This window comes from Malus domestica, chromosome 15 (assembly GCF_042453785.1).
Source record: "Malus domestica chromosome 15, GDT2T_hap1".
Classification (NCBI taxonomy): Eukaryota; Viridiplantae; Streptophyta; class Magnoliopsida; order Rosales; family Rosaceae; genus Malus; species Malus domestica.
In genome coordinates, this window is record NC_091675.1 from 3,131,203 (window position 1) to 3,156,600 (window position 25,398).

At 37.3% G+C, this 25,398-nt stretch overlaps 3 protein-coding genes across 3 annotated transcripts; 2 read left to right on the forward strand and 1 right to left on the reverse strand.

Moving 5' to 3' along the window:
- The first annotated feature begins 1,792 nt into the window (after positions 1 to 1,792).
- Positions 1,793 to 7,840, forward strand: LOC139187527 (glutamate receptor 2.8-like). The gene is made up of 5 exons (XM_070813135.1): positions 1,793 to 2,122; positions 4,610 to 5,955; positions 6,030 to 6,342; positions 6,482 to 6,888; positions 7,109 to 7,840. Exons 1-5 carry the CDS (start codon positions 1,846 to 1,848, stop codon positions 7,607 to 7,609), a joined length of 2,844 nt encoding a protein of 947 aa, XP_070669236.1. The 5' UTR covers positions 1,793 to 1,845; the 3' UTR covers positions 7,610 to 7,840.
- Positions 7,841 to 14,294: 6,454 nt separating this feature from the next.
- On the forward strand, positions 14,295 to 15,090 carry LOC103455752 (splicing factor 3B subunit 6-like protein). Its single transcript, XM_008395340.3, has one exon. The coding sequence runs from the start codon at positions 14,459 to 14,461 to the stop codon at positions 14,831 to 14,833; it is 375 nt and encodes a 124-aa protein (XP_008393562.2). The 5' UTR covers positions 14,295 to 14,458; the 3' UTR covers positions 14,834 to 15,090.
- Positions 15,008 to 20,218, reverse strand: LOC114821566 (histidine kinase 5-like). The gene is made up of 11 exons (XM_029094245.2): positions 19,709 to 20,218; positions 18,431 to 19,292; positions 18,272 to 18,328; positions 17,911 to 18,138; positions 17,520 to 17,820; positions 17,300 to 17,430; positions 16,800 to 17,202; positions 16,599 to 16,702; positions 15,700 to 16,506; positions 15,423 to 15,602; positions 15,008 to 15,325 (listed from the first exon to the last, which is right to left on the reverse strand). The coding sequence occupies exons 2-11, from the start codon at positions 19,148 to 19,150 to the stop codon at positions 15,200 to 15,202; spliced, it is 3,057 nt and encodes a 1,018-aa protein (XP_028950078.1). The 5' UTR covers positions 19,151 to 19,292; positions 19,709 to 20,218; the 3' UTR covers positions 15,008 to 15,199.
- Positions 20,219 to 25,398: the final 5,180 nt, after the last annotated feature.

A 25,398-nucleotide genomic window follows, 5' to 3' on the forward strand; every position in this document is an offset into this window, starting at 1 on the left:
AAATGACGATAGTCGGCAAGACCATGGCCACAATAATGCAGAATTCTATATCATGGTTTTAAAGAATGAATTGTTTGTTATTTAATTCCAAATTTCCATGGTTTTGAAGAATTAATTTGAATTCCTTTAGTCAACTGTTTTTTTATTTGTCAAGTCTCTTTTTAGTACATTAATCCATACTAACGGGAAGGGAAGAATTTGAATCCAGAATGCAGTGGATTAATTAAAGAGAAATACCTAACCACTAGAGCAATTCACTACTTAAATTTCAAGTTGATCAACCAAACCCCTCATTATTCAATTCACATAAACTTTCTGTAAACCTAGCAATGGTAAGTTATCTTGTACTACTGTAAAAAAAAAATGTTTGTAATTTATTCACAGAATTAAGATAGCATCAGCCATCCATGCATTCACAAGTATTCACATAATTAATTAGTTATTTTCTTGTTAGTTATGTGGATTGTTTAATTTGTAGTTAGGTTTTAATTACTCTTTATGGGTGCTGGGTTTGGCGCCTTGGAGTTGGGATCTCTTCCCTTCTTATCGTTCTTGTAAGACTCCTCCCGCTTGTTAGTTGTTGCTCCTTTTTTTTTTTATTGCAGTGTCATTTGCCAAAGGAAAATATAGGCGCAAATATTCAACACTAAGAGCTCGTTTTGTTGGAAAAGCTTTTAAAATAACAGAAATTTGTTTTTAGATAAAATGTTTTTGAGCTCCAAAAGTACTTAAAATGCTTCCTGCAAAAAACGCCGGTTATGTTATTTTTCATGATTTATTTGCGTTTTTCTAAAGATTGGTACCAAAAATATTTTTGCAAAAAACGCTTTCAACCATTTTAAAAGCATTCCAAAGAAGCCCTAGATTGGACATATCATTTTATCAAGTTTTCTACTTAGGTCACCTAATATTATTAATTCATGACACAAATTTTAAGTCACTCCACTGAATAAGAAGACTAAAACCTAGAGGAAGAAAACGTATCTTTTATTTGTCAAAGCTAAGACTTGGACAATATAATATGAGACAAATAGTGCCTTTGAATGTTTCAACTTTTAGAGAAGCCCTTTTCATTAAAGCTTTCAAATATAAATGCATCTTTGATTTGTGAAAGCTAGACTTGGACAATATAACATGAGACAATTAGTGCCTTTGAATGTTTCAACTTTTAGAGACATCTGCTTCCCAGTGATTTGGAAAATCCAATTAAAAGCTTCACCAAGAAGAAAAGGGTGCACAAAAAAATCCATGCTACTATTTGCAGCCGTTGGATTAAATTTAAACGGCTCGGATGATTTAATCCCTAGGCTCAGGATATTGGGATCCGGAGAAGATCCCGGTTCGCATCCTTTTACTTGTATTAATTTATGTAAAGCTTTTTAGTTAAAATGGCTTTTAAGATTTGCATAACTCCTCACTTTAGTCTCTAAAATTTGAAATCAATAAAAGTGGTCCCTGAGTTTGTACATCATCATCATTTTAGTCATTCCTTGAAAAATCTTCATTAAATAAAGATATAATGACAAAAAATACCCTAAATTTTTGTTAAATCATATTGGCCCATTATTTATTAAATTGAGGGTATTTTTGTCATTTGATCCTTAATTTTTCAAGGAATGACCAAAATGATTGATGATTGACAAACTTAGGGACCACTTCTATTAATTTCAAATCTTAAGGACCAAAGTAATGAGTTATGCAAATCTCAGAAACCATTTTGGCTCAAAAGCCTTTATGTAATGAACAATTAATTGACCCAGTTTAGAGCTTTCAATCCACCGTTTTAAGTCTATATAAATAAAGACTGCTTTTTACTTGAAGTCATAAATTGCAAAGCTTGAAAACATGGCTAAGAAAGCTAGCTGCAGCAGCTCCCTTTTTGCTTTGTTCTTCTTGTTCGTATTTTTTAAGACTACTTTCCTGGTCATGGCACAAAACAATACGACTATCCCAGTTCATGTGGGTCTGGTTCTTGACTTGGATGCCTTGGATGGGAAGATGGGTCTGAGCTGCATCGAAGTCGCCATATCCGATTTCTATGCCTCTAATCCTAACTATAAAACCAGGCTTGTTCTGGACAAAAGGAGCTCCCCTTCAGATGTTGTTGACACCGCTTCTGCAGGTAATTTTCTATCTTCTCCTTGTTCATGATTTGTTTTTTATCGCTCCAATTAATCTCCGTCTGTTGACAGCCTTGCATAATATTTTAAATGATGTTGGTGCTTATCTAGTTCATTGTTCATCGACTTTGAGTTAGACGCTCACATTCTAGAATGAATCCGTTTATTATACTCAATTAGTTTTGAAAGTATGAATCTCACGTCGGGGAATAATAGCCTTGCATAATAGTTTAAGAAATATTGGGATCTCATGTTCATTATCAATCAGTTTTGAGTAAAACAACTGCCCGTGAAATTTTGAATACTCAACTAGTTTTCAAAGCATGAATCCACGTCAAGGGAGATTAATTTAAGGGATTTTTGAACTTTAATCCTTGAAGAACATTAAAATTCAATAAAAACCTGGTGTTAGATTGGATATTGATTGTAGTCCTCTAATGAATACTTAATTTAAATTTATATTATATTTTTGTTTTAATATTTAATAGATATTTTATTTAATGTCATTACATTAAAATTAAAATTAAAATTAAAATTATTTATTATTATACACATTTTAATTCACTATATTTATTTTACTTCCTCTAATTAGTGTACTTAAACGTCTGTATCATAATACATTTTGCTAAATTAGTGTACCTAAATGTCCGTACCTAAATATATTGTAGTGAACTAGTAACACATAAGAAAATATGCAAAAACACAAGTGTACCGAAAAATTCTGTACCTAAATATATGATACTAAACTAGTGTACCGAAATGTCGGTACCTAAATATATTATAATAAACTAGTGTACCAAAATGTCCGTACCTAAATATATCATATTAACCTAGTGTACCGAAATGTTCGTACCTAAATATATTGTAATGAATTAGTGGTACATAAAAAAATATGCAAAAACATGTGTACCGAAAAATCTTTACAAGAATATTTTCTTTTATAAGATACTTACCATAATGAGAATTAAAATTTACTGAAAATGTGACTTTACCCCTTCCAACTCAATTTTTTTTTACAAAACCCCACAATAGTATATTTTTTATAACAAAAACCCGATGACTAGGCTCAACCTAAGCAAATTACCTAATCGAGATTTTGCGTCATTTTAATATTATTCGGATTTCCCAAATTACCCTCAATTAAGTAATTATAGCATTTTATGTTGACATCAAAATTAAATGAAAAGCTTTTTTTTTTCTTGTAACGTGTGTAATGGCTTTAAAATTTTAATTGATGTAGGAATAAAAATTCAAAACGTTTTGAATTCAACAATAAATTTTCAGATTAATGTACCCTATTGATTGAATAAAAACAATGCTTTTGTTTTCTCTAAAACAAAAAGGGTAAAAAAATTATGTGTCTAGTACGTTTTGTTTTATTTTTTGAATATCAATGTACCTATTTTTTTGTTTTGAAAAGATTAATGTTGTCACATCCTAGTCTCAGCTCCGGCGTAGCACGATATTATCTGCTTTGGGCTTACCATTCCCTCACGGTTTTGTTTCTGGGAACTCACGAGCAACTTCCCAGTGGGTCACTCATCCTGGGATTGCTCTCGCCCAATCTCGCTTAACTTCGGAGTTCCGATGGAATCCAAAACCAGTGAGCTCCCAAAAGGCCTCGTGCTATAGGGAGGGAAGCATGTACATATAAGGCACATTACCCCCTCTCCGTTGGTCGATGTGGGATCTCACAAATGTACCTACTTAGTACTAATAGTTTTGGTCACTTTAAAAAATAATGCACTTGTTATCAAATTTTTGAATCTGGAAATAGGTAAATTAATTTATGTAGGTAAATTAGTATAAGATTTCATACATGTTTATCATGGATCCTGAGCCTCTATTAGGTGGCATATTGTTAATATTTCTCATATAAAATATATTTATTATTTACATTAGTGAATCTACAAAATATAGGTAAATTAGTATAATATTTCATACATGTTTATCATGCATTCCGAGCCTCTATTAGTAGGCATATTATCGATATTTCTCAAATAAATATACTTATTATTTAATCTACAAAATACAGGTAAATTTGTTGGTATAATATATTAATAGTATAGGGGCTTGTTGCTCAACATAATTAGGGTGAATTATGATAACCTTTATTGACTTAATTAGGTAGTTACGGCATAAGTTGTATATATATTGTAATAATAGGTCACTAATTTGCCCACATGTCAGTTTATTTGAAAATTGGGTTTTATTTGGAGATTTAAATTTATGTGGGTTTTTGTTTATGAAATGCAACTTGTCTAGGCTTATATCTAAAGAACCCTAAAATTTATAATAATTTCATAAAATTTAATTTATGAACACGATAAAATTATAAATAAAAAAGAGAGAAATTTAATATGCTGGCATTAAATAGAGTCCAAGGACTAAAATTAATTTTTAATCTTATTAGACATTTTTTAAAAACTTCATCTCATATTAAAATCAATTTTTCTATTAATTTAACATGTTCTTGTTTGAATGAACAGCTTTAGACCTAATAAAGAATGTTCAAGTGCAAGCAATCATTGGGCCTCCATCATCAATGCAGGCCAAATTCCTAATCAGCCTCGGAGAGAAAGCCCAAGTTCCCATAATCTCCTACTCAGCAACAAGCCCATCTCTTACTTCAATCAGAAGTTCATATTTCATCAGAGCTTCACAAAATGATTCATCCCAAGTGAAAGCCATTAGTGCTATCATCCACACCTTTGGCTGGGGAGAAGTAGTGCCCATCTATGTTGACAACGAGTTTGGGGAAGGAATCATACCTTACCTCTCTGATGCCTTGCAAGAAGTTGATGCTCGAATTGCCTACCGGAGTGTCATTCCTCCGGCGGCCACTGATGACCAAATTGTTGTTGAGCTTGAAAAGTTGATGGCAATGCAAACAAGGGTCTTCGTTGTGCACATGTTACCATCTCTTGGTTTGCGAATTTTCGACAAGGCTAAAGAGATTGGCATGATGGAGGCAGGGTATGCTTGGATAATGACTGATGGGATGACCAACGAGTTTAGTGCCATAAATTCATCTGGCAGAGAAAATATGCAAGGGGTTTTGGGGATAAAAACTTATTACCCAAATTCAAAAGCTCTTGAGTATTTTCGAGTTAGATGGAAGAGGAAATTCCAACAAGACAATCCAACTGTCCAGGATGCTAAACTGGATGTGTTTGGATTGTGGGCGTATGATGCTGCTAGGGCACTGGTCATGGCTGCTGAGAAAGTTGGGGCTAAAAACTTTAGCTTCGAAAAGACAAATACTTCTGGAAAATCTAGTACTACTAATCGAGAAAGATTTGGGGTCTCACAAAATGGTCCTCAACTTATCCAAGAACTATCAGGTACAAAATTTAAAGGCCTTTCGGGAGATTTCAATCTTTCCAATGGCCAATTACAATCATCAACTTTTGAGATTGTTAATGTGATTGGAAGTGGGGAAAAACTGATTGGATTTTGGACACCCAAAAATGGCCTTGTAAGAAAGTTAAATTTGACAAGCACAAGCAAATATTCTATTTCCAATGCTAGTCTTGGCTCTATTATATGGCCGGGAGACACCACCTCTGCTCCGAAGGGTTGGCAGATTCCTACACTTGGCAAAAAGCTACAAATTCTAGTCCCGGTCAAGCAAGGGTTTTTGGAATTTGTAAATGTCACACATGACCCTATAACCAACACAACCAAGGTCAATGGTGGATATTGCATAGACGTCTTCGAAGATGTAATTAAAGCACTACCATACGCTGTCTCTTACGAGCTTATTCCCTATGCAATGCCTAATGGTTCTAGCGCTGGCAGTTACAATGACTTGGTGAATAAGGTGTATCTCAAGGTAAGTCTGTTTTTCCTAATCTAACAAACTTATCTAATTTGTAACTAACCTGGTAACATTTTTTTCCTTGATAGAACTATGACGCGGTAGTGGGGGATATCACTATTAGAGCAAACAGATCCTTATATGTGGACTTCACGTTGCCGTACACAGAATCTGGTGTGTCCATGATTGTGCCTATCAAAAACAACAAAAGCAAGAATGCTTGGGTGTTCTTGAAGCCTTTGACATGGGACCTTTGGGTAACGAGCGGTTGTTTTTTCATATTCATTGGTTTCGTTGTTTGGGTTCTTGAACATCGGATCAACGAAGCCTTTCGGGGGCCTCCACATCACCAAATCGGGACAAGTTTTTGGTTCTCGTTCTCAACCATGGTTTTTTCACCCAGTAAGTTTGTTCGTCTTAATTTACTTTCCACATAAACTATGCAAATTTCATGCTTTCCATTGTAAGTTATGCCCCAAACTTCTGACATCCATGACTTATTATTCTCCATTTCTTCCATCTTTTGAAATTTTCGTTACAGGGGAGCGAATAGTGAGCAACTTGGCTCGATTCGTGGTGATAATCTGGTGCTTTCTAGTCCTCATTCTGACCCAAAGTTATACTGCAAGTTTGACATCGCTGTTAACAGTTCAACACCTCCAACCAACTGTTACGGATGTTAACTTGCTCCTCAAGAATGGGGACAATGTTGCCTACCAATCAGATTCTTTTGTTCTTGGAATTCTAAAACAACTAGGATTTCCAGATGAAAAAATTAAGACTTTTCATTCCCCAGAAGAGTTGAATGAACTTTTTCAAAACGGGAGTAAAAAGGATGGTATCTCGGCAGCATTCGATGAGAACCCCTACATGAAGCTATTTCTTGCAAAGTATTGCTCGAAATACACCATGGTTGAGCCGACATTTAAAGCCGATGGTTTTGGCTTTGTAAGTTCACCTGCTTTCTCTCATTCGTCTCTATCATGTTCGAATACATGTTTTCTCATGTCAGGTGGGATTATTCGGTGTTCTTTCAGTTGAGAGTGTGAATTTTATATCGGATAATTTAGTGGTTACTTACTATAGTTTGAATTATCATTGGCGTATATTTAACTCCTAAAATGTCTTCCGAATACAATCTTTTGACTCTTTCATTTGTGACTTGTAGGTTTTCCCAAAAGGTTCACCTCTTGCTCGTGACGTTTCGAGGGCAATCCTAAACGTGAACGAGGGAGACAGAATGAAAAAGATTGAGAAGAAATGGTTCAACAAAGAATCAAGTTGTTCAGACCCTAACAGCCTGGTCCATTTCAACAGTCTCAGCCTTGAGAGCTTTCGGGGCCTCTTTCTCATAGCCGGTCTTGCTTCAACATTAGCTCTCCTCATATATGCTGCCACGTTCTTGCATGAACACAAGGAAATCCTCTTGCGACTCGATCCAGAAGCCTCATTGTGGAGAAAATTTTGTGTCATGTTAAGAATTTACGACAAAAAGGACTTAAAGTCATTTACTTTTAAGAAGGGTGAACTGGAAATGAACGCCATCTTCCCCCCAAGTCAATCAGTCTACTCAAACAACACTGAATCACGCATGGTTTTCGACGAGCAGATGAGAACACCTTCTACTAAGCATGGTGGTTTCAGTCCCAGTGATGATTCACTCAAATGAAGAGAGATGGAATCAGTCAATGAGATTACTGAGAGGCCAACACCTCATGAGATTGCCCAAGAAAGCAATTGACAGAGTTTCTTAGTTTCACATAGTCAGTGTTAATTATAGATTTAGCACCTTATCGTTAGACTTGATTGTACATGGGTAAAAAATATTGTAAATTGGTTTAGAAATATGACGATTATATATAACAAATGAATATATGTGGAAATATTAAGTTTGTTTGAATGTATTTTTCATATATTGATTGAATGTACAAGGGGGGATATATAATGAGGTAGAAGGTTACAAGCAACCTTACCTTGGCAAATCCTACTAACCCGGTAAACCCTAAAGCTGACACTCCTTAAATTAAGGGAGTGCAGCAAGTAGCTAGCACACAACTATCAACAAGTCATATAGATGTCAATCTTCCTCAAATTAAGGGATTAGACTTAATAGAGAATCCCATGGAAAGAGGAAACATAAAATATGGCAGCATCAGTCACCCTATATTGTCTGATAACCCTAAAACCATATGCAACATCAGTCATATGTAGCATCAGTCACTCTTAACTTTCAATACTCCCCCAGAAGACGCTGAAACTGATTTAGAGGTAATGGTTTGGTGAAAATGTCTGCTAACTGATCAACACTCCTTGTGTAGAGAGTTTGAGTCACTTGAGTTTGTACCTGAGCACGAACATAGTGGCAATCAACCTCAATATGTTTTGTTTGTTCGTGAAACACTGGATTGGATGCTATGTGCATTACAGCTTGATTATCACAGTACATTGACATAGGTTGCCGAGTTTGGAACCTCAAGACACTCAAAAGACCCTTAAGCCATATTAATTCACATGCAGTGGATGTCATCGATCTATACTCGGCCTCTACACTAGATCTTGCAATTACATTTTGCTTCTTACTCTTCCATGTTACCAGATTTCTTCCCACAAACGTACAATAACCAGTGGTAGACTTTCGATCTATTTGGTTTCCTGCCCAATCAGCATCACAGTAACCAATAACTTGAGTGTTATCATTCTTCTTCATGAGAATTCCTCTTCCAATAGAACCTTTGAGATAACGAAGTATTCTCTTAACAATGTTGAAGTGTTCTATGGTAGGTGCATGCATGAATTGACTAGCTAAGCTCACTGCAAACATAATATATGGTCTTGTGATAGTTAAATAAATTAACTTACCAACAAGCTGTTGATAGTAACCAACATTGGGCAGAGGGTTGCCTTCCAAGCTAAGCTTAAGCTTGCTATCGAGATAAGTTTGAACTGGCTTGACATCCTTCATGTTTGATTCATTGAGGAGATCGAAGATATATTTCCTTTGGTTAAGAAATAGCCCTTTATTTGATGAGGCAATTTCTATTCCCATAAAATGTTTTAACTTTCCAAGATCTTTGATGGAGAACTTCTGTTGTAGGAAGGCCTTAAGGTTTGTGATTTCATTTGCATTATCCCTAATGATTATCAAGTCATCAACATAGATAACACTACAAGTTTTCCAACCATTCTTGTTCGAACAAACATGGATGAGTCTGCATGACTTCTTTGAAACCCAGCTTTTTCAAGAATTGAACTGAGCTTGGCATACCAAGCTCTTGGGGATTGTTTCAATCCATAAATGGATTTGTGCAAGGCTCATTGTATTGAGGATGTCCCGGTGGTAACTTCATGTAGACTTCATTTTCAAGGTCGTCATGTAAGAATGCATTCTTTACATCCATTTGGTATAGAAGTCATCCTTTATTTATAGCAACATATAATAACACCCTCACAGTGTTCATCTTGGTAACTGGGGCGAATGTTTCCTTGTAGTCCACGACATAAGTTTGAGTGAATCCTCTAGCCACTAATCTAGCTTTGTGCCTTTCAATCGATTAATCTGAGTGCAATTTGATCTTGTAGATCCACTTACTACCAACTGCCATTTTTCCTGGTGGAAGTTTAATTACACTCCAGGTGTTGTGATTGGTGAGAGCACTGAGCTCTTCATTCATAGCCTTCCTCTACACTTCTTGGCAGTTTGCTTCTTGAAAAGTTTAAGGCTCGCAATGACTGGTGATGGTGTTCAAATAGGCAACATAAGATTTTGAAACTTTCTAATAAGACATGAAACCACTGATTGAATGCCTGGCTGAATAATTCACATAATCTTGAAGCCTTGTAGGAGGGTGCCGAGCATGCACTGGATTTCTTTTGCCCTAGACCTGTTGTGTTTCTTATGTCTAGTTTTCTGTCTCTTCATGAGAAGATTTTTCAGTGTGCATCTGTTGGTCAGGATTGTGATCACTTACTTGAGTTTCATCAGCTGCAGCATGTGCATTAAGAGGTTGTATCTCAAAAGAAAGTTCCTCAGCCCTTGGTAAGGGAAAAAACTCAGAGAATGACTCCCCTTGTGACTGATCATCAGACAACTTGCTGTAAAATGAGTTAGTTTCATCAAATTGTACATCCTTTGAAACTACAACTCTTTTTAACTCGGGACTATAGCATTTGTAACCTTTTTAAGTAGATGAATAACCAAGAAACAAGCATTTATTTGCTCTAGGGTCCAATTTATCCCTATGCTGAGATTGAATATGAATATAGCATGTGCACCCAAAGACTTAAGGTGTGACATACTAACATCTCTTCCTTTTAACATTGTCATTGGAGATTTGAACTCCAAGACACAACTTGGTAATCTGTTTATGATGTATGCAGTTGTCATGACCCATTGAGACCAAAATCTTTTTGGGACATTCATGTGCAACATTAGAGCTCTTGTTTTTTCAAGTAGGTCACGATTCTTTCTCTCGGCTAAACCATTTTGTTGTAGGGTACCAACATAGCTAGTTTGATGCAAATTTCCATTACTGCTTAAATATTGTTTCATGACGTGTGACATATATTTCGAGCCATTATCAGATCTCAAGGTTTGGATTTGGGAATTGAAGTGATTTTGACAAGATTATGAAAGTCTATGAATGCTTTAACAACTTCACTCTTAGATTTCAAAAGGTATAACCACGTAACTCTCGAGAAATCATCTATGAAAGTTACAAAATACTTATACCCTTCAAAAGATTCAAAAAATGGCTCTCATACATCTGAATGTACAATTTCAAAGACTTGTTTGGTCCTATTTGATGATGAACCAAAAGGCAACCTAGTGGATTTATAAAAGTGGCAAGTATCACATTGGGTCACTCATTTACAAAGATTTGGAAACAAGTTTGACAAAATAAGCTCGGATGGATGAGCTAATCTTTGATGTCATAGGTTTTGGTCTTGACTCAGGTTATACTTGACTTGAAATCCCTAGAGAAATGGAGTCTCCTTGGATAGGTAATAGAGAACATCTAAAAAAAAACCTTCACCAATCTTCTTCTTGGTGATACAATCCTGAAAAATGACAGTGTAAGGAGAGAAAGTAACTGAACAGTTTAAGGCATGTGTGATTTTTCCAATTGAGAGAAGTTAGAAAGGGAATGAAGGAACATATAAGGCTTTAGACTCTACATTGTCAGATAATAGATGTATTTTTCTCATTCCTAACACTTTAGCTCCCTCGCCATTAGCAATTGAAACATGTGAAGGTGTAGAGAGTTTTTTTAAATCATGGAGCTTGTAAGGTTGGTTTGTCATGTGATCTGTGGCACCGGAATCTATGACCCACAAATCATACAATTGATTTATATTTAGAGTAGTTTTGAAAACTGTCAATATACCTTGCATGTCGTCCTGAGTGAGCTTTTTCGAGTCAGCCAAAAAACCTGCAAATTTTCCCAACAAAGCAGTTGAGTTGCCATGTCCAAAGGTAGCAGCTTCATCACTCTCAGAGACTTTATTCTTCATTTGAAGGTATGCATCAAACTCATTTAGAAGCACAAAACTCAACCTTTGATTTGGATTTACATCGATCTCCGGTTGGTTTTAATGATTAGCTCCAAGAGAGCTATCAACCTCGGACTCAAGAATATGGTTTTCGTCAGCCATGTTTGAAGAACAGAGCAACAAGTATCACAGAGACAGGTTATTCCTGCTCTGATACCATGTGGAAATTTTAAGTTTATTTGAATGTATTTTTCATAGATTGATTGAATGTACAAAGGGGGATATATAATGAGGTAAAAGGTTACAAGCAACATTACCTTGGCAAATCCTACTAACCCGGTAAACCCTAAAGCTGACACTCCTTAAATTAAGGGAGTGCAGCAAGTAGCTAGCATTATCAACAAGTCATTTAGATGTCAATCTTCCTCAAATTATGGGATTAGACTTAATAGAGAATCTCATGGAAAGAGGAAACATAAAATATGGCAGCATCAGTCACCCCATATCGTCTAATAACCCTAAAAACATATGCAACATCAGTCATATGCAGAATCAGTCACTCTTGACTTTCAATATGTGGAATTTTTCAGGTCGACGGGCCGATGGCCCACTACAACAATACTGATACTGTCCCCACTTAACCACTTGCACAATCCTCAAATGTGGGGTTTTATCACAAAGACATCGGTATTAGTTAGAGTGGGGTAAATTCTATTTAACTTGCTTACAAACAAGGGGTTCCAACACTCGTGAAAATCCACATCGGTAACCACGTGGAGTCATGTCGGGACTCACCCATCACGCGGGGCCAACGGGGACCCACCCAAATCCTCAAATGTGGGGTTTTATCACAAAGACATCGATCGGTATTAGTTAGAGTGGGGTAAATTCTATTTAACTTGCTTACAAACAAGGGGTTCCAACACTCGTGAAAATCCACATCGGTAACCACGTGGAGTCATGTCGGGACTCACCCATCACGCGGGGCCAACGGGGACCCACCCAATCACGTGGATGTACAGGCCTAACAAGGGGTTCCAACACTCCCACACATGTGAGATCTCATTTATGGGTCACACGTGAAAATCCACATCGGCAGGATTCACCCATCACGCAGGGCCAATACGGACCCACCCAATCACGTGGATGTACAGGCCCGCGTCCTAACTCTAATACCATGTGGAATTTCAGGTCGACGGGCCGAGGGCCCACTCCAACAACACCGATATTATCTCCACTTAACCACCTGCACAATCCTCAGGTGTGGGGTTTTATCACAAAATGCCTCAGTATTAGTTAGAGTGGGGTAATCCTATTTAAATTGCTTTGCTTTCCTTCCCCTAGCCGATGTGGGACAAACAGAGGGTTCCAACAATATATACCACGGATTTTACAGAAAACAAATAGAGATTCTCTCTAATAAAGGCAAAACCTTTGTTACAACTGTAGTAAACCTCTCAAACGCCAAGAACCTAATTCTACAGAAAGAGAAACCGACTAATAATCTCTAATACACCTTTCAGCCCCGAAAGTCCTTGAGAAGTTTCCTCTTTCACGTTCATCACGTCATATTGCGGATACCTTAGGGTTTGGAAAGTCGGATCAAAGAAGTCCTTAACCCCATGAACAATCAGTCGTCCGTCATTGTACACATCCCACTCGGTGACTTTGACTAGGTTGAGAGAAGCGTATTCGCCAGTGCCGGTGGGCAGGGAAGTAAGAACGAGAGGATGACCGGGCAGAAGAGTGTCGACCTTGGAACCATGATCGAAAGACGCCTCTATTGAATCTTTATCCATCTTGAACGTCACAACATGAAACTTAAATAGTGTCAACAGAGGCTGTCCATACTTGAAGTTAAAGAAAGCTTGGTCTTTAGGGCAAAAGAGGGTGAGATTGGTGCTGTGATTTAAGTTTATGGTTGAAAAGTCACAGCCTCAAGAATAGTGCCTAGGGTTAGTGCCATGGCGTGATACACTTTGTCGGAAAGTACGCTGGATACCTTCCTCATGTTGATTCCTGACTGTTCCGGTTGGCTCGTTTGTTCATATGGTTGAACAGCTTGATTGGTAACAAAGAGAATTAAAGAGAGAAGAAAACAGATCAGTGCAAACTTGGAATCCATGGGAGAAGAGAAGAAGAAGGCAAAGCAAGGTAGGTGTAACTCGGTGCAAAGAGACGAGTTTTGCCAAAAAAACAAAAGCTCAAGGTGATTACACAATATATATTACAATTACTTCCAAATCCTTCATGGATTCCTTTTCCCTTCCGGAAAATATATATCACAATATTTCACCAAAATGTTTTTGAAGGGCTAACCGACATCAGATATGCTACTCTTTATTTATTTATTTTTTTTTTACAATATTTTGTTTTTTCAATTAACCTTTTAGAACAAAATACCTTGATAAAAAAAAACAGAAAAGCAAAGAAATATTAATAATGTTGAAAAACTAAAATATGATCATATAAGTTCTTATGCAGTTTGGATAAAAAAAAAAAATTACGACCCTTAAGGGCGAAAAAAATATGTCAATGGAATTAAAAGGGGATCATTGTCATTTTTAAGAGTAAATTGAAATTTTGACTTACGTTTCATTATGCATTGTATGTATCATTTTTTAGCTTCTCAAAGATAGAAATGATATTTTATAAATAAATAAAAAGTCACCTACATATTTTGTCACGGGGTTCCGCCCTAAAATAAGTTCACCTTACTCTAGATTATAGCAACCAGTTTTCCAAAAACAAAAAAAATTACAGTAACCGAAATAAAATTAGGGACAAAACATAGTGACCAAAAATCATCTTTACCTTAAAAAAAAATACAACATAAATAAGGTCCACATGTAAATTAGGTTTTCTAATGTAAGGCCCACATATTTTAAGTCGGCTTCACCACCACTTTTTCCCCTCTTTCGACAATCCGAAACCCTAATTTAGTCACAGAGTACCAAATCAAAATTCCCAACTTTTCCCTCGCTTTCCCTCACTTTCCCACAATCCAAACACCCCCGAAACCGCCAGTATGAGCGCAATCAGCCTACGCAAAGTCAACACCCGCCTCCCTCCGGAAGTCAACCGCGTGCTCTACGTCCGCAACCTCCCCTTCAACATCTCGAGCGAGGAGATGTACGACATCTTCGGCAAGTACGGCGCAATACGGCAGATTCACATCGGGACGAACAAGGACACCAGAGGCACCGCATTCGTCGTTTACGAGGACATCTACGACGCCAAAACGGCGGTGGATCACCTCTCCGGCTTCAACGTCGCGAACCGGTACCTCATCGTGCTCTACTACCAGCAGGCGAAGATGGGCAAGAAGTCCGACACGAAGAAGGAGGAGGACGAGATCGCCAGGATGCAGGAGAAGTACGGCGTCTCCACCAAAGATAAGTGATTTCTCCGGCCGCTCTTCTAGTTAATTTTGTGCTGTTTGGATGCTGGGATTATCTGATTATCCTATTCCGGATTATTTTTTTATTCTGGATTGTGTAATATGCTATTTGGGATTCTAGATTTAGAGGTGTTAGTTCCTTTGTTATCCTCAGCTTCGAGTAGAGAAAACAGTTGGTTTTAATCTTGAACAATTTGATCTATTAGAGTTGTTGTATATGTACAATTTTATAACCATATAATGCTGTTTTGAGAAGAAAACTAGTGTTTTGAGAAGAAGAACATGATACATTGATTACAAAACTTTCCTAGCACAAGCAAACCTCATTTTCTTTGTACACTAACATGGGATTTACAATAGATGTTTATATCAATCGGGTAGGTATTGTTCGAGACGGTCCTTCAATTTTTGGAATGTTACGGGCTTTGGCACGAATGAGTCCATTCCACTTTTGAAACATTCTTCTGCACTCTCTGAAAATGCATTTGCTGTCATCTGTATCATAACATGATGATGCATTAGTATATTGTGTTGTTAGTAGCTTAAGCGAAAAACTTAGATTAGATCAATAGGACTGTAAATATAGGCGCACCGCTATGATGGGGATTCGCTTTCTAGAAGGCGTGTACCCATGACCGTTCTGTAATGTTTCTGATGAAGGCAGAGGAAGCTCAATTCCAGCTTTCTCCGCTGCATCCCAGTTGCCGGTTTCTTCGAAAGAACGTATAATTCTTGTAGTTTGAAGGCCATCCATAACTGGCATGTGAACATCCTGCAAAATTTACGACAACCATGAATACCAAGATGTGCGTGATCCTTTTGTCTCTATAAACGAACACAGCCTTTGGATTTTTGTAGAAATTATGTACCATCAGGATGAGATTGTATCTACAGCGTTGAACGGCACGCACAGCTTCCATTCCATTGTACACAACATCAATGCTATGGCCTAACCGTTTCATCATGTTCTGTGCCACCATAACGTTAATCTTGTTATCTTCAACAAGAAGAATCCTAGGTTTCGATGTTGGTTTTGGTAAATTTGAACTGCTGCTAGTACTCTCTGAGTCTGCGTCGGGTTTCTCCTGCCTCTTGCATGTTCCTTGGGGTTCTCTTGTGGGTGCTGCTACAGCTGTTTCTCTTCTTTCCTCTGAAGGATGACTTGAATTTGTACTTGTAGAGTCTTGGAATCGATTATACATGTCACCTCGACCCTGTTTGTTTGTACTAGCTGGATTTTCACTATTTGGATCTCGGATGTGGCTTGCTGAGGAGCGCTTTGGTTCCGATAATGTCTCAGCAAAATCACCTTCTGGGCAAGAGTTTTCAACCAAATCTATCTCCTCCGATCTGATGCTACCGTTTGGAAACGAGTATGAGTTTTGTGCAAACCCATCGAGTTTATGTGAACCGGTAAACCCCAAGTTTTGGGTCCTGGCAGCTCCATTAGAAGAGAACAGAGAACCTAAAGTTCGCGGCTGGAACTGGAAATAGCTGTCGGCTACTTCATCAGTTGCACCGTCTTGACTCGCCATATCCGACGCTTCATCAGAATCATCGGGGTCGTCGGAATGTTTTTCGGATGATGTCGAAACCTTGTACGGTAGTACAAACGTAAATGTCGACCCACATTTTTCTTTGCTAGATACTGTGAGCTGACCCCCCATTAGCTCAACCTACACCAAAACACACACAAACTTCTAAGAAAGCATTAAAAAAAACTGGGTGAAAAAAAAGGATAATAGGTAATGGTAAATAAGTGTATTACCAGTTGTTTGCATATTGCTAGTCCTAATCCTGTCCCTCCATATTTTCGAGCATGATCAGCACTGACTTGCATGTATCTTTTGAACAGAGAAGGTAAAGCATTTTCTGATGCATGAAAATTCAAAAGAACGTAATTAGAAATTTCAGATTTGGGGGTTTCCTTTTTCCGTTCATTGTAGAGATTACCACTTAAAAAGCATACCCGGTATTCCGATTCCGGTGTCGTAGACATCACATCGTAACCAAACCGTTTTCGTTTCGGGCAAACGAGGTTCATCCTCTTGATCTGCTGCATCCATCGAAACTTCACGCTTAGTCGGGGTTCTAGGTTCGTCGTTAAGGGAGTGATTTTGGTGTGGTCGGTCTCCATCGAAACCTTCTTGGTCACAAGAAGTTTGAGATGCTGGTTTCTCTGCTTCCGGTCCATTCTCTGAAACCGTCGATTGAACTGTATTCGGGTTTTGAGGGCATCCTTCGTCCTCTTGAAAAGACGGATTTGACACCACGTAAAGTTTTATCCCAACTTTGCCTTCATGAGTAAACTTGATTGCATTACTGATCAAATTGGTTAGGATTTGACGAATTCTTAAAACATCGCCGATGACCTGAAATCGAAACATAAAAACCAAAAACACGATGATTTATAGATGTCCTTAGCAATGCAGAGGATGCAGGCGCTGCAATCTAATCTAAAGCCCTTACCTCCACAGGAACATCCTCAGATACATGCCCTTCCAGGGTCAAAATTTTCTGCAATGATGCTGCCGCAGTCTGTAGTACGTGCCTTGCTACCTCTCGTGGCCGGAATTTCGTAGCTTCCAACTTCATTACTCCTGCACCGGGTGAGTTAAGGATTATCAGATGACGCGAGATTGATTGTTTCGGTAGTGATAGACAACAGGGAAAGGATGAGTTTTCAGACCTGACTCGACCTTGGAAAGGTCAAGGATGTCGTTTATCAGTTGAAGGACCAAATCTCCCGAAGATAACATGACGTCCAAAAGCTGGCGTTGCTCGCGATCAAGTTTCGTGGTGGTGAGAATCTCAGCCATGCTAACAACCCCGGAAAGAGGCGATCTTATCTCATGAGACATTGTTGCCAGCATCTGTTTCGCTCGCATTGTCTCCTCTGTGATGTGAATTGTTTTGTTCAGTTCTGTTTCCTTGGCTTTCTGGACTGCGATTTCTTCTCGAAGCTTCGCCATCTTCTCTCTTTTCCTCACCTGAATCGTTCACGAAGATGTACCAAGACCCCGATTTATAAGTTATCAGAAGAAAAAGCCTTGCATTGAAGCTAGAAACAAAGCAAATACCTGATCAGTGACATCCATCCCCATGTAATTTATACCAATTGTTTCTCCTGCCTTGCTGAAGACAGGTTCCACATATATCAAAAACTTTTTTGTCCCGAACAACGGCGTTTCAAATGTCATCTCCCGTTTTGCAGGTATGCCTTTCTCAAGAACCTCTTTCTTGAAATCCTGAGCTTCTTGAACGCCGGCCCCGGAAAAAATTTCAACATCTGTTCTTCCTATAATGTCCTACAGAAAAACAACGAAAGCGATGAATTTTTAAGTGGTTTAGTATCACGCTTTTCACTTGAGCAATGCTGCGAAAAACGAGATTAGATGGAAGAAGAGGCGAGGATTAAGAACTTCGGAGGCAATTAATTACCTCCTCTTGCAAACTTGGGAAGTGATTATAGATAAACCGATACCGCAATTCTTTATCCTAAAACACAAAGAAATAGAAATGGAAACGTAAGACCGTTTCGAACACTTTTGTCGTTAAGAAGAATTAAAACATAGGATTCACACGGTATTATCGATGTACCTGGTGGCCGATAACAACAGGTGCATTCTGAAGAACAAAATGCAAGAAATTATCAGCTCTTTTCAAAATCTGAGACAGTTCTTCAACCGGCGATGACTGCCTTTCCAGAGACTGAATGCTTTCCTGCAATCTTTCCACAAGAATCTGCTCTCTCTCGGCGCTCGCCTCCAACACTTTCTCCAATTGCATTGCCCTCTGCTTCCAGTACGCAACAGTATCATACTCGGGTTCTACCTCAACCTTCTTTGTCTGCACAACAGCATCATGTTTCTTCGGGGCAATTTCCGGCCATATCTCATATACTTCATCCAAAATCGAAATGGGGCGCTTGTCACCTCCATAACTCTCTGACTCAAAGAGGTGGTCTTCCAATATCTCCAACTTCTTGAGCTCAACTTCCTGCCTCTGCTTGCTTAAGCTGTCGAGTTCTTCTCTGAGAAGGCGCACGGCGTTTGCCTGCTTGTACTCCCAGTGTTTTACGAGGAATGCAAGTTGCGAAGAGCCCTTATCGGTGTAGTTTGTCAGCTCGACAAGACGCTGAAAATCAACGATTGTTGGTTCCTCTAGGAATGTCACCTCCTCCAACATGTCCTCATCTCGCCCCGGGTTGTCTATGTTGAATTGCTTTCCGCCATCAGCTCCGATGTCGTCAGGCCACATGGAACGGAGGACTTCCATGTCCATGTCGTCGATGTTGTCGGTCTCCATATCCCAAACCATCAAATTCACTTCCAAAATTTACCACTTTCTCACTCTTTGCATTTCAGTAAATCACAATTTTTAAATTTCTGCAACATAAAAAAAAATGACAGCTTTCCCAGGAACCTGAAGAAGATTCCCGATTCTGGTAAAAACCCAGATGCTGAAAAAATGAAATTAAATCGTATTCAAGAGAAGAACGCAGAAACTAAAAGTCCCAAAATTAATTGTTAAAAAAATAAATAAATCATTGCATTACAAAATTCTTGGATTAGTCTTAATTAATTAAACTAAGAACAAAAGTATCAAAATCAACAGACTCCTTCATTAATTCTCTCAATTCTAAGTTAAAACTTAAATAATTTGTCATTTTACAATAGAAGACAAGGCAAGAACCCGATTTTCGGCACACAATGAAGCCGAGATCCATGACATCAACAAAAACAAGTCAAACATGATTAGAAAATCAAATGAATCAATGGAGTTGATCAAGCTGCACAATTCGAAAAACGAACATAACCAAGCGAGAAATTAAGGCCAAAACAGCGAATTAATGACGGCCATTGTCAAAGAACTAACCTTTTCGCACCGAAACGGAGGAGGAAGAAGATGAACAGAGTTCGAGAATGGAAAAAAGCTTTTACTGTAGATCTTGGGGAGGAATATCATCAACTGTTTAGTCAATATAATTTTACTGTGATTGAATCAACGAGAGAGAGAGAGAGAGAGAAAACCAAAAGAAAAATATTTGAGAGAGGAGAGAAAACCAAGAAGCCATGTGCATTTGGAGGTCAAAAATATTAGAGAATTATATTGGTTCCTATTAAGATGGCCAATTTTTTAATTTAAAAGTTAATCTTAGTGAACAAAAAATGCATATATTTAAATTTTAGTTTTTCTTTCTCTTAATTTTTTTTTTTTTTTGGAGGTTTACATGCAGAGCTCCTCCTCCTCCTCCTCCTCTTCTTCTTAAAACCCCTTAAAAAATATTTGATCTTTCATACAAAAAGCTTGGAATTCTCTCTCTGTTCTTCTCTCTCTCCAGAAAATTTGGGAGTTGGAGGAGAGAGAGAGGGGCGTTTGGGAGTTTGGAGGTTTTCATATGGCTGGGAGATTATGTTATTCCCCGCCATTTCCTAGGCGGGTGACGTGTGGGGGAAGCACGGCTGAGGGGGTTGACGAAATACAAAGTTCTGTGTCGGTCACTGATCTGAATTTTAATTTTTTATGCATTAAATTTTAAAATATTTTGGAAAAAAAAAGATTATGGAAAATAATTTGAAAAAAAAAATGAAAATACAGTGAATAAATACAGAGGAAAGCGGAGGGTAAAAAGGACTGGAACCTTCTTATTTATAAACCAAGCTTTTATGCTTGGATTAGTTAATTAATTGGTGGTCTTAATTGTGGTTTAAGACTTAATTTTGCTTTTGCTTTGCTTTTAAAAGACAAAACAAAGGTTAGATCTTTTTAAGGATAATGAACATTATTGAAGAAACAGGACGTGTGAGGGTCACCCAAAATAAAGTAATATTTCAATGTAGTTGGAACATGGCCTCATATTATTATTTCACTTAAATTGTAATGCATGAATTATTTTTCATTTACACATGTCATTTTACTTTTATTATAACATATAAAGCAGTACACTACGTACATAATTTTTTTTATTTATTATAATTAAGGGGAGTGGAAGGATTCGCATGTGGTCGAATATCCTGTGTTGGATGTTTACGTTTCTTTCCATGTGTCATGTGTTTAAAACTCCCACTATAGTTTAGAAGAGGGGAGTTTCGAACCTGAAAAATATGATGAAAACTCAACATCCTATCCACTAAGATATTGAACCACACGTCACTACGTACATAAAACTTTCTCACAAAAACTACTTACAATATGATGATGGTATTAGTGACACACCCCGACCGAAGTCGAGACGTGCTGGCCGTCATGTGAGAATGACGTAGCCATGAGCGCAAAGCGGAAGCGATAAAGAGTAAGAAAACTACTAACAATTTAAAACCAAGAAATTAACAATCCCAACTAAGAAAGGATACTAGTGAGAGTTTAAGTGTATAAATACATTTTCAGAGCAATAAGAAAGTCTAGTTGTAGTCAAGTAGGACAATTACTAAGATACAACACCAGAGGGTGAATCCTACTTTTTCGGGATATGTCAGAACACCGTTGAATTCCTCGTGGCCACCAAACTCTGCTAACTAAAACTTGGAGGGGCGAAAAACAAAGTTGAGTGGGTCAGTAAAACACATTTACAAGAAAACCTTATTTTCCTTTGAATATACTAACCCCTCGCCGTAAAACAAGTATAAAATTTTTCCAAATTAATATATTAGAATATACATAAATATATATATGTGTAATTATATCATTTCAATCATGCTTCACATAATCATAAACATATGTATGACATGCCAAAATATAACAAAGTAAACAATCCAGTTAAGAATGATTTCATATAAATATGATATGCTAGCCGGAACCCCTGTGGTAGTATGTACGACTGAATTCATAGCTTAAAAGTCAATATAGCCGGAGTCATTACAATGACATATACGGCAATATACTACACATAAGTCGGAACCACAAAAAAAAGGGTATGTACGACAAGATTGGGTGTAATGTAATTATGCTCAATTTTATTCTCTCATAATAGCCGGGCGATAAATCGCTAGTCACCTACGAGTCGGAACCATAAATAAGGTCTGTACGACAAGACTGTGCACTTAAGTTGGATCCAATATAAGCATATAGTGTAGGAGGTGACGTAAATAAACAGGCATGTACTTCACATCTCTGGCTAAATCACAATCACCCTATGTGCAATTTTATGAGCTCAACATTATTCAATCACATATCACATAATTGACAATTCACATAATCAAAACATAACTCACCTGAGCTTACCTAGACCTCCACAGAACCAGGCGACAATATGCATAATTATGATAATGCATATACTAAAATAAAATATAGGCATTGGCATAGCATGGCATTTAAATCACATTTCCTTTAAATACGTTTTCTGGGAAAAACGTCAAGTGTATATATATATATATATATACTGAAAATAACTGCACACTCACAGATATGTCGATGGGTCGTAGTCCCCAAGCCTGGATTGATTACGCACGTCCTGAGAATAAGTCTCACCTATAGGCATAATAACAGAATAAATGTTATTTAACGCACATAACCAACAATAGGTACTAACTTCTCATATATTGCTCAATTTGAGTATATGAATATACCACAGTGACCTACACAACCTCAGGATCATCCCCTAATTTTTAGAATATTTTTCCTAGCTCCCACGCGCCGGCCAAAGCACGGCCAGATGCGCCCCCACGCGCGGCCATGTGCCAAGCACACTGACGGTGTCAACTAACGCCATCAGGCATATTTCAGAATATTTCGTTTATTCCTTAACAAAACTTAACGGCGTGACCTAACGCCGTTAGAATATTCCGTTAAACTTAACGGAATATCCTCTTGTCTTCTACCTTTAGCTCCGGCGACCGTCGCCATCGCCGGAAACTAGGAAATTTTCATTTCCTTATATCTTCTTCGTTTTTAACCAAAAATTTATGAAACTTGAACCAATTTAAAGATCTCACAATGACGAACAAAACCATACCTGATTCGAGCCCTGAAACCATCGGAATCCCGCCGGAAAAAGCTTCGATAATCCGACAAACCTTAAAACTCATCATTCTCACGATTCCGACGTCCAATTTCTTCAAACAAAGTACTCCGAGCTTCGTAAGGATCTCCTTAAGCTCCCTATGTCCTTTAAATTCCCTAAAAATCAACATTTTACGTGAGCATGAATAGTATCCCAAATCGGGTTTTGTGGTTTGACGTGAAATCGAAGGTAATCTTACCTGTAATTGGTACCTTTGAACTTGTGAGGATCTTAGGAACACAATGGTACCATTTTTCTTCTTCGATCTGTCACGTTTACAAGGGTTTCTGGTTGTGTCCGTACAAGAGAGGAAGAGAGGGAGAGTGTGAGTCTGAGAGAGAAAGGGGGCACGGGAGTGAGAGAGAGAGAGAAAGTGAGGTGTAGTGTGTGGACCAAATCTCTCCAACCAATCAAAATTTAGTCTTTCTTAGTTCCTAAGTGGTTCCAAAAACTTAGGAAATCATAATTAAATCCAACTTAAATACAAGTCATACACCACACAACTTAACGTCCAAGGGTAAACTAGTAATTTCACGTAAACGGAAATTATTTTCCGGAACAGGCTGTCACATTAGTGTTATTATATTTTAAATTGAATATTAAGTAGTTGGAAAGACTGGAAAAAAAAAAGAAGAAAAATAGTTGGAAAATAAAATAGATTCCTCGTCACTTATAGTACCTTAATAAACACAAAAATTAAAACAGATAGAATAATGTTGCCAATTATTTTATGAGAGACCATACCATCAAATAATCTGACCATTTGGAAGCAAGGGTATGGGTGCGAATTAAATTGGTGTACACATATTGGCTTTACCTAACGCGAGAAAGTCTAGGTTATGTTCATTGTATATGCCATCACACTGGCAATAAGGTGGGATCCCTTGCATATAGTCTGGTCAGATCTCTTTTATTGTCAGTGCCTTGCACTCTACAGCAACTAATCGTACCTCAAAGACACCTCTCACAACATGTCGTGGAGAGGAAGAAGACTAGCATTCATGCCAAAATACTCTTCCACGAAAGTTATAAGCATTAGTAAAAATGTTAATTATATGGATCAACAATTAAAATCTTAGATTAGACAGTTGTCTAATGAAATAAATAAATATATATATATAATTTTTTTTTTTAAGAAGAGAAGTAGCTGGTAGCTTTTCCGCGGCAGTTCACTCTTGAGGCTGGGAAGACTCACATAGCTATTTTAAGCTTTTCCTGGGCACCATAGTGTGATTTATGAGCACCAAGAATCAAATTCAGAAAGTGTCGTGTGGAATATGGACCTAAAATTCATCTCTAACTACTCCGCTACTCTACTCATATGACTTTTTGTAATGTAAAAGTACAATGTTTTGTTTTGTTTTCTAATTACATTCAGATATGAAATAAACGTGTTGTTTTTGCACTCTAACTGTCTAACATAGGTATAACACTTCAAGTAGAATTAAAAAATATAGATTACCGTGTAAAAAACACATAATATACAGATTAATTAAGGTTTTCCGTTACCCTCAAGAAAGATTATCAGTGGCACGAAAATTAAATTTACGCCAAGAAATATTGACATTTCGCACTGATTAATGCTCTAGGCAGCTTCCTACACCCTTAAACAAGGATTAATTAAGTCGAATAAATAAATATACAAGCCAATGTGATACAGTCCCCCCTTTCTGCTGATTTATAGACCATTAGAGCGTTTTAGGGTTTTTTTTTTTTTTTTTTTTTTGAGTAGATCATTAGAAACTTATTTAACAAAAGCGAATTATTATTAGCATTGCAAAAAATTTATTCTACACTCCAAATTTTTTATATTAGGAAATAAAAATACATTTGTGAGAAGTGTAAAATGAAATTTTTAAAATATCAATAACACTTCCCTAACAAAATATTATTGTGATTAATCTACATTGACATTTTCTTAAGGATGACCTTGGCACAATGGAAAGCAACTGAAATATTGTTTCTTTGTGATCGAAAGATCACGAGTTCAAATCGTGAAAAAACCTCTTTACAAAAACAAGAATAAAGCCAAGTATGACATACGTTCCCTCTTCAATTCTCACAAAACGTAAAGTTTTATTGATTTAGGATTGCCCTTTCTTAATTTGCATTGACATTTTTTTAGGGTTTTCATACATTGTTTTTTGTATGGTAAGTGGCTTGGGTCTGTTCTCTCTGCAACATTAGATATATCTAATCGGGGGAAGGGAATTGGTGAGCATATAATACGTACACAAACACAGACCAAAACATGTGATGTGATTAAAATACACAATATTTAACAGACAATGATTGGCTGCCCTTCCATTTTCCGTGCCTTTCTGTTTTGTGTGATTACAGTTAAGTCACGTTAATATTTTATATTGATTTTTATAGAGATAATAAAATTAAAATAAATAGTAATATAAAATGTTGATGTGGTTTATCGTGACCAATGACACAAGAAGTGGGCAGACAATCCTTGTCCATATTTAACTGCATCATTGGCGACTTTGCTCTGACCCCAACATGCAATCCACCATAAATTTTTGTGCCAATTGGAATTAGCCAGGTTTAACCACCAGTT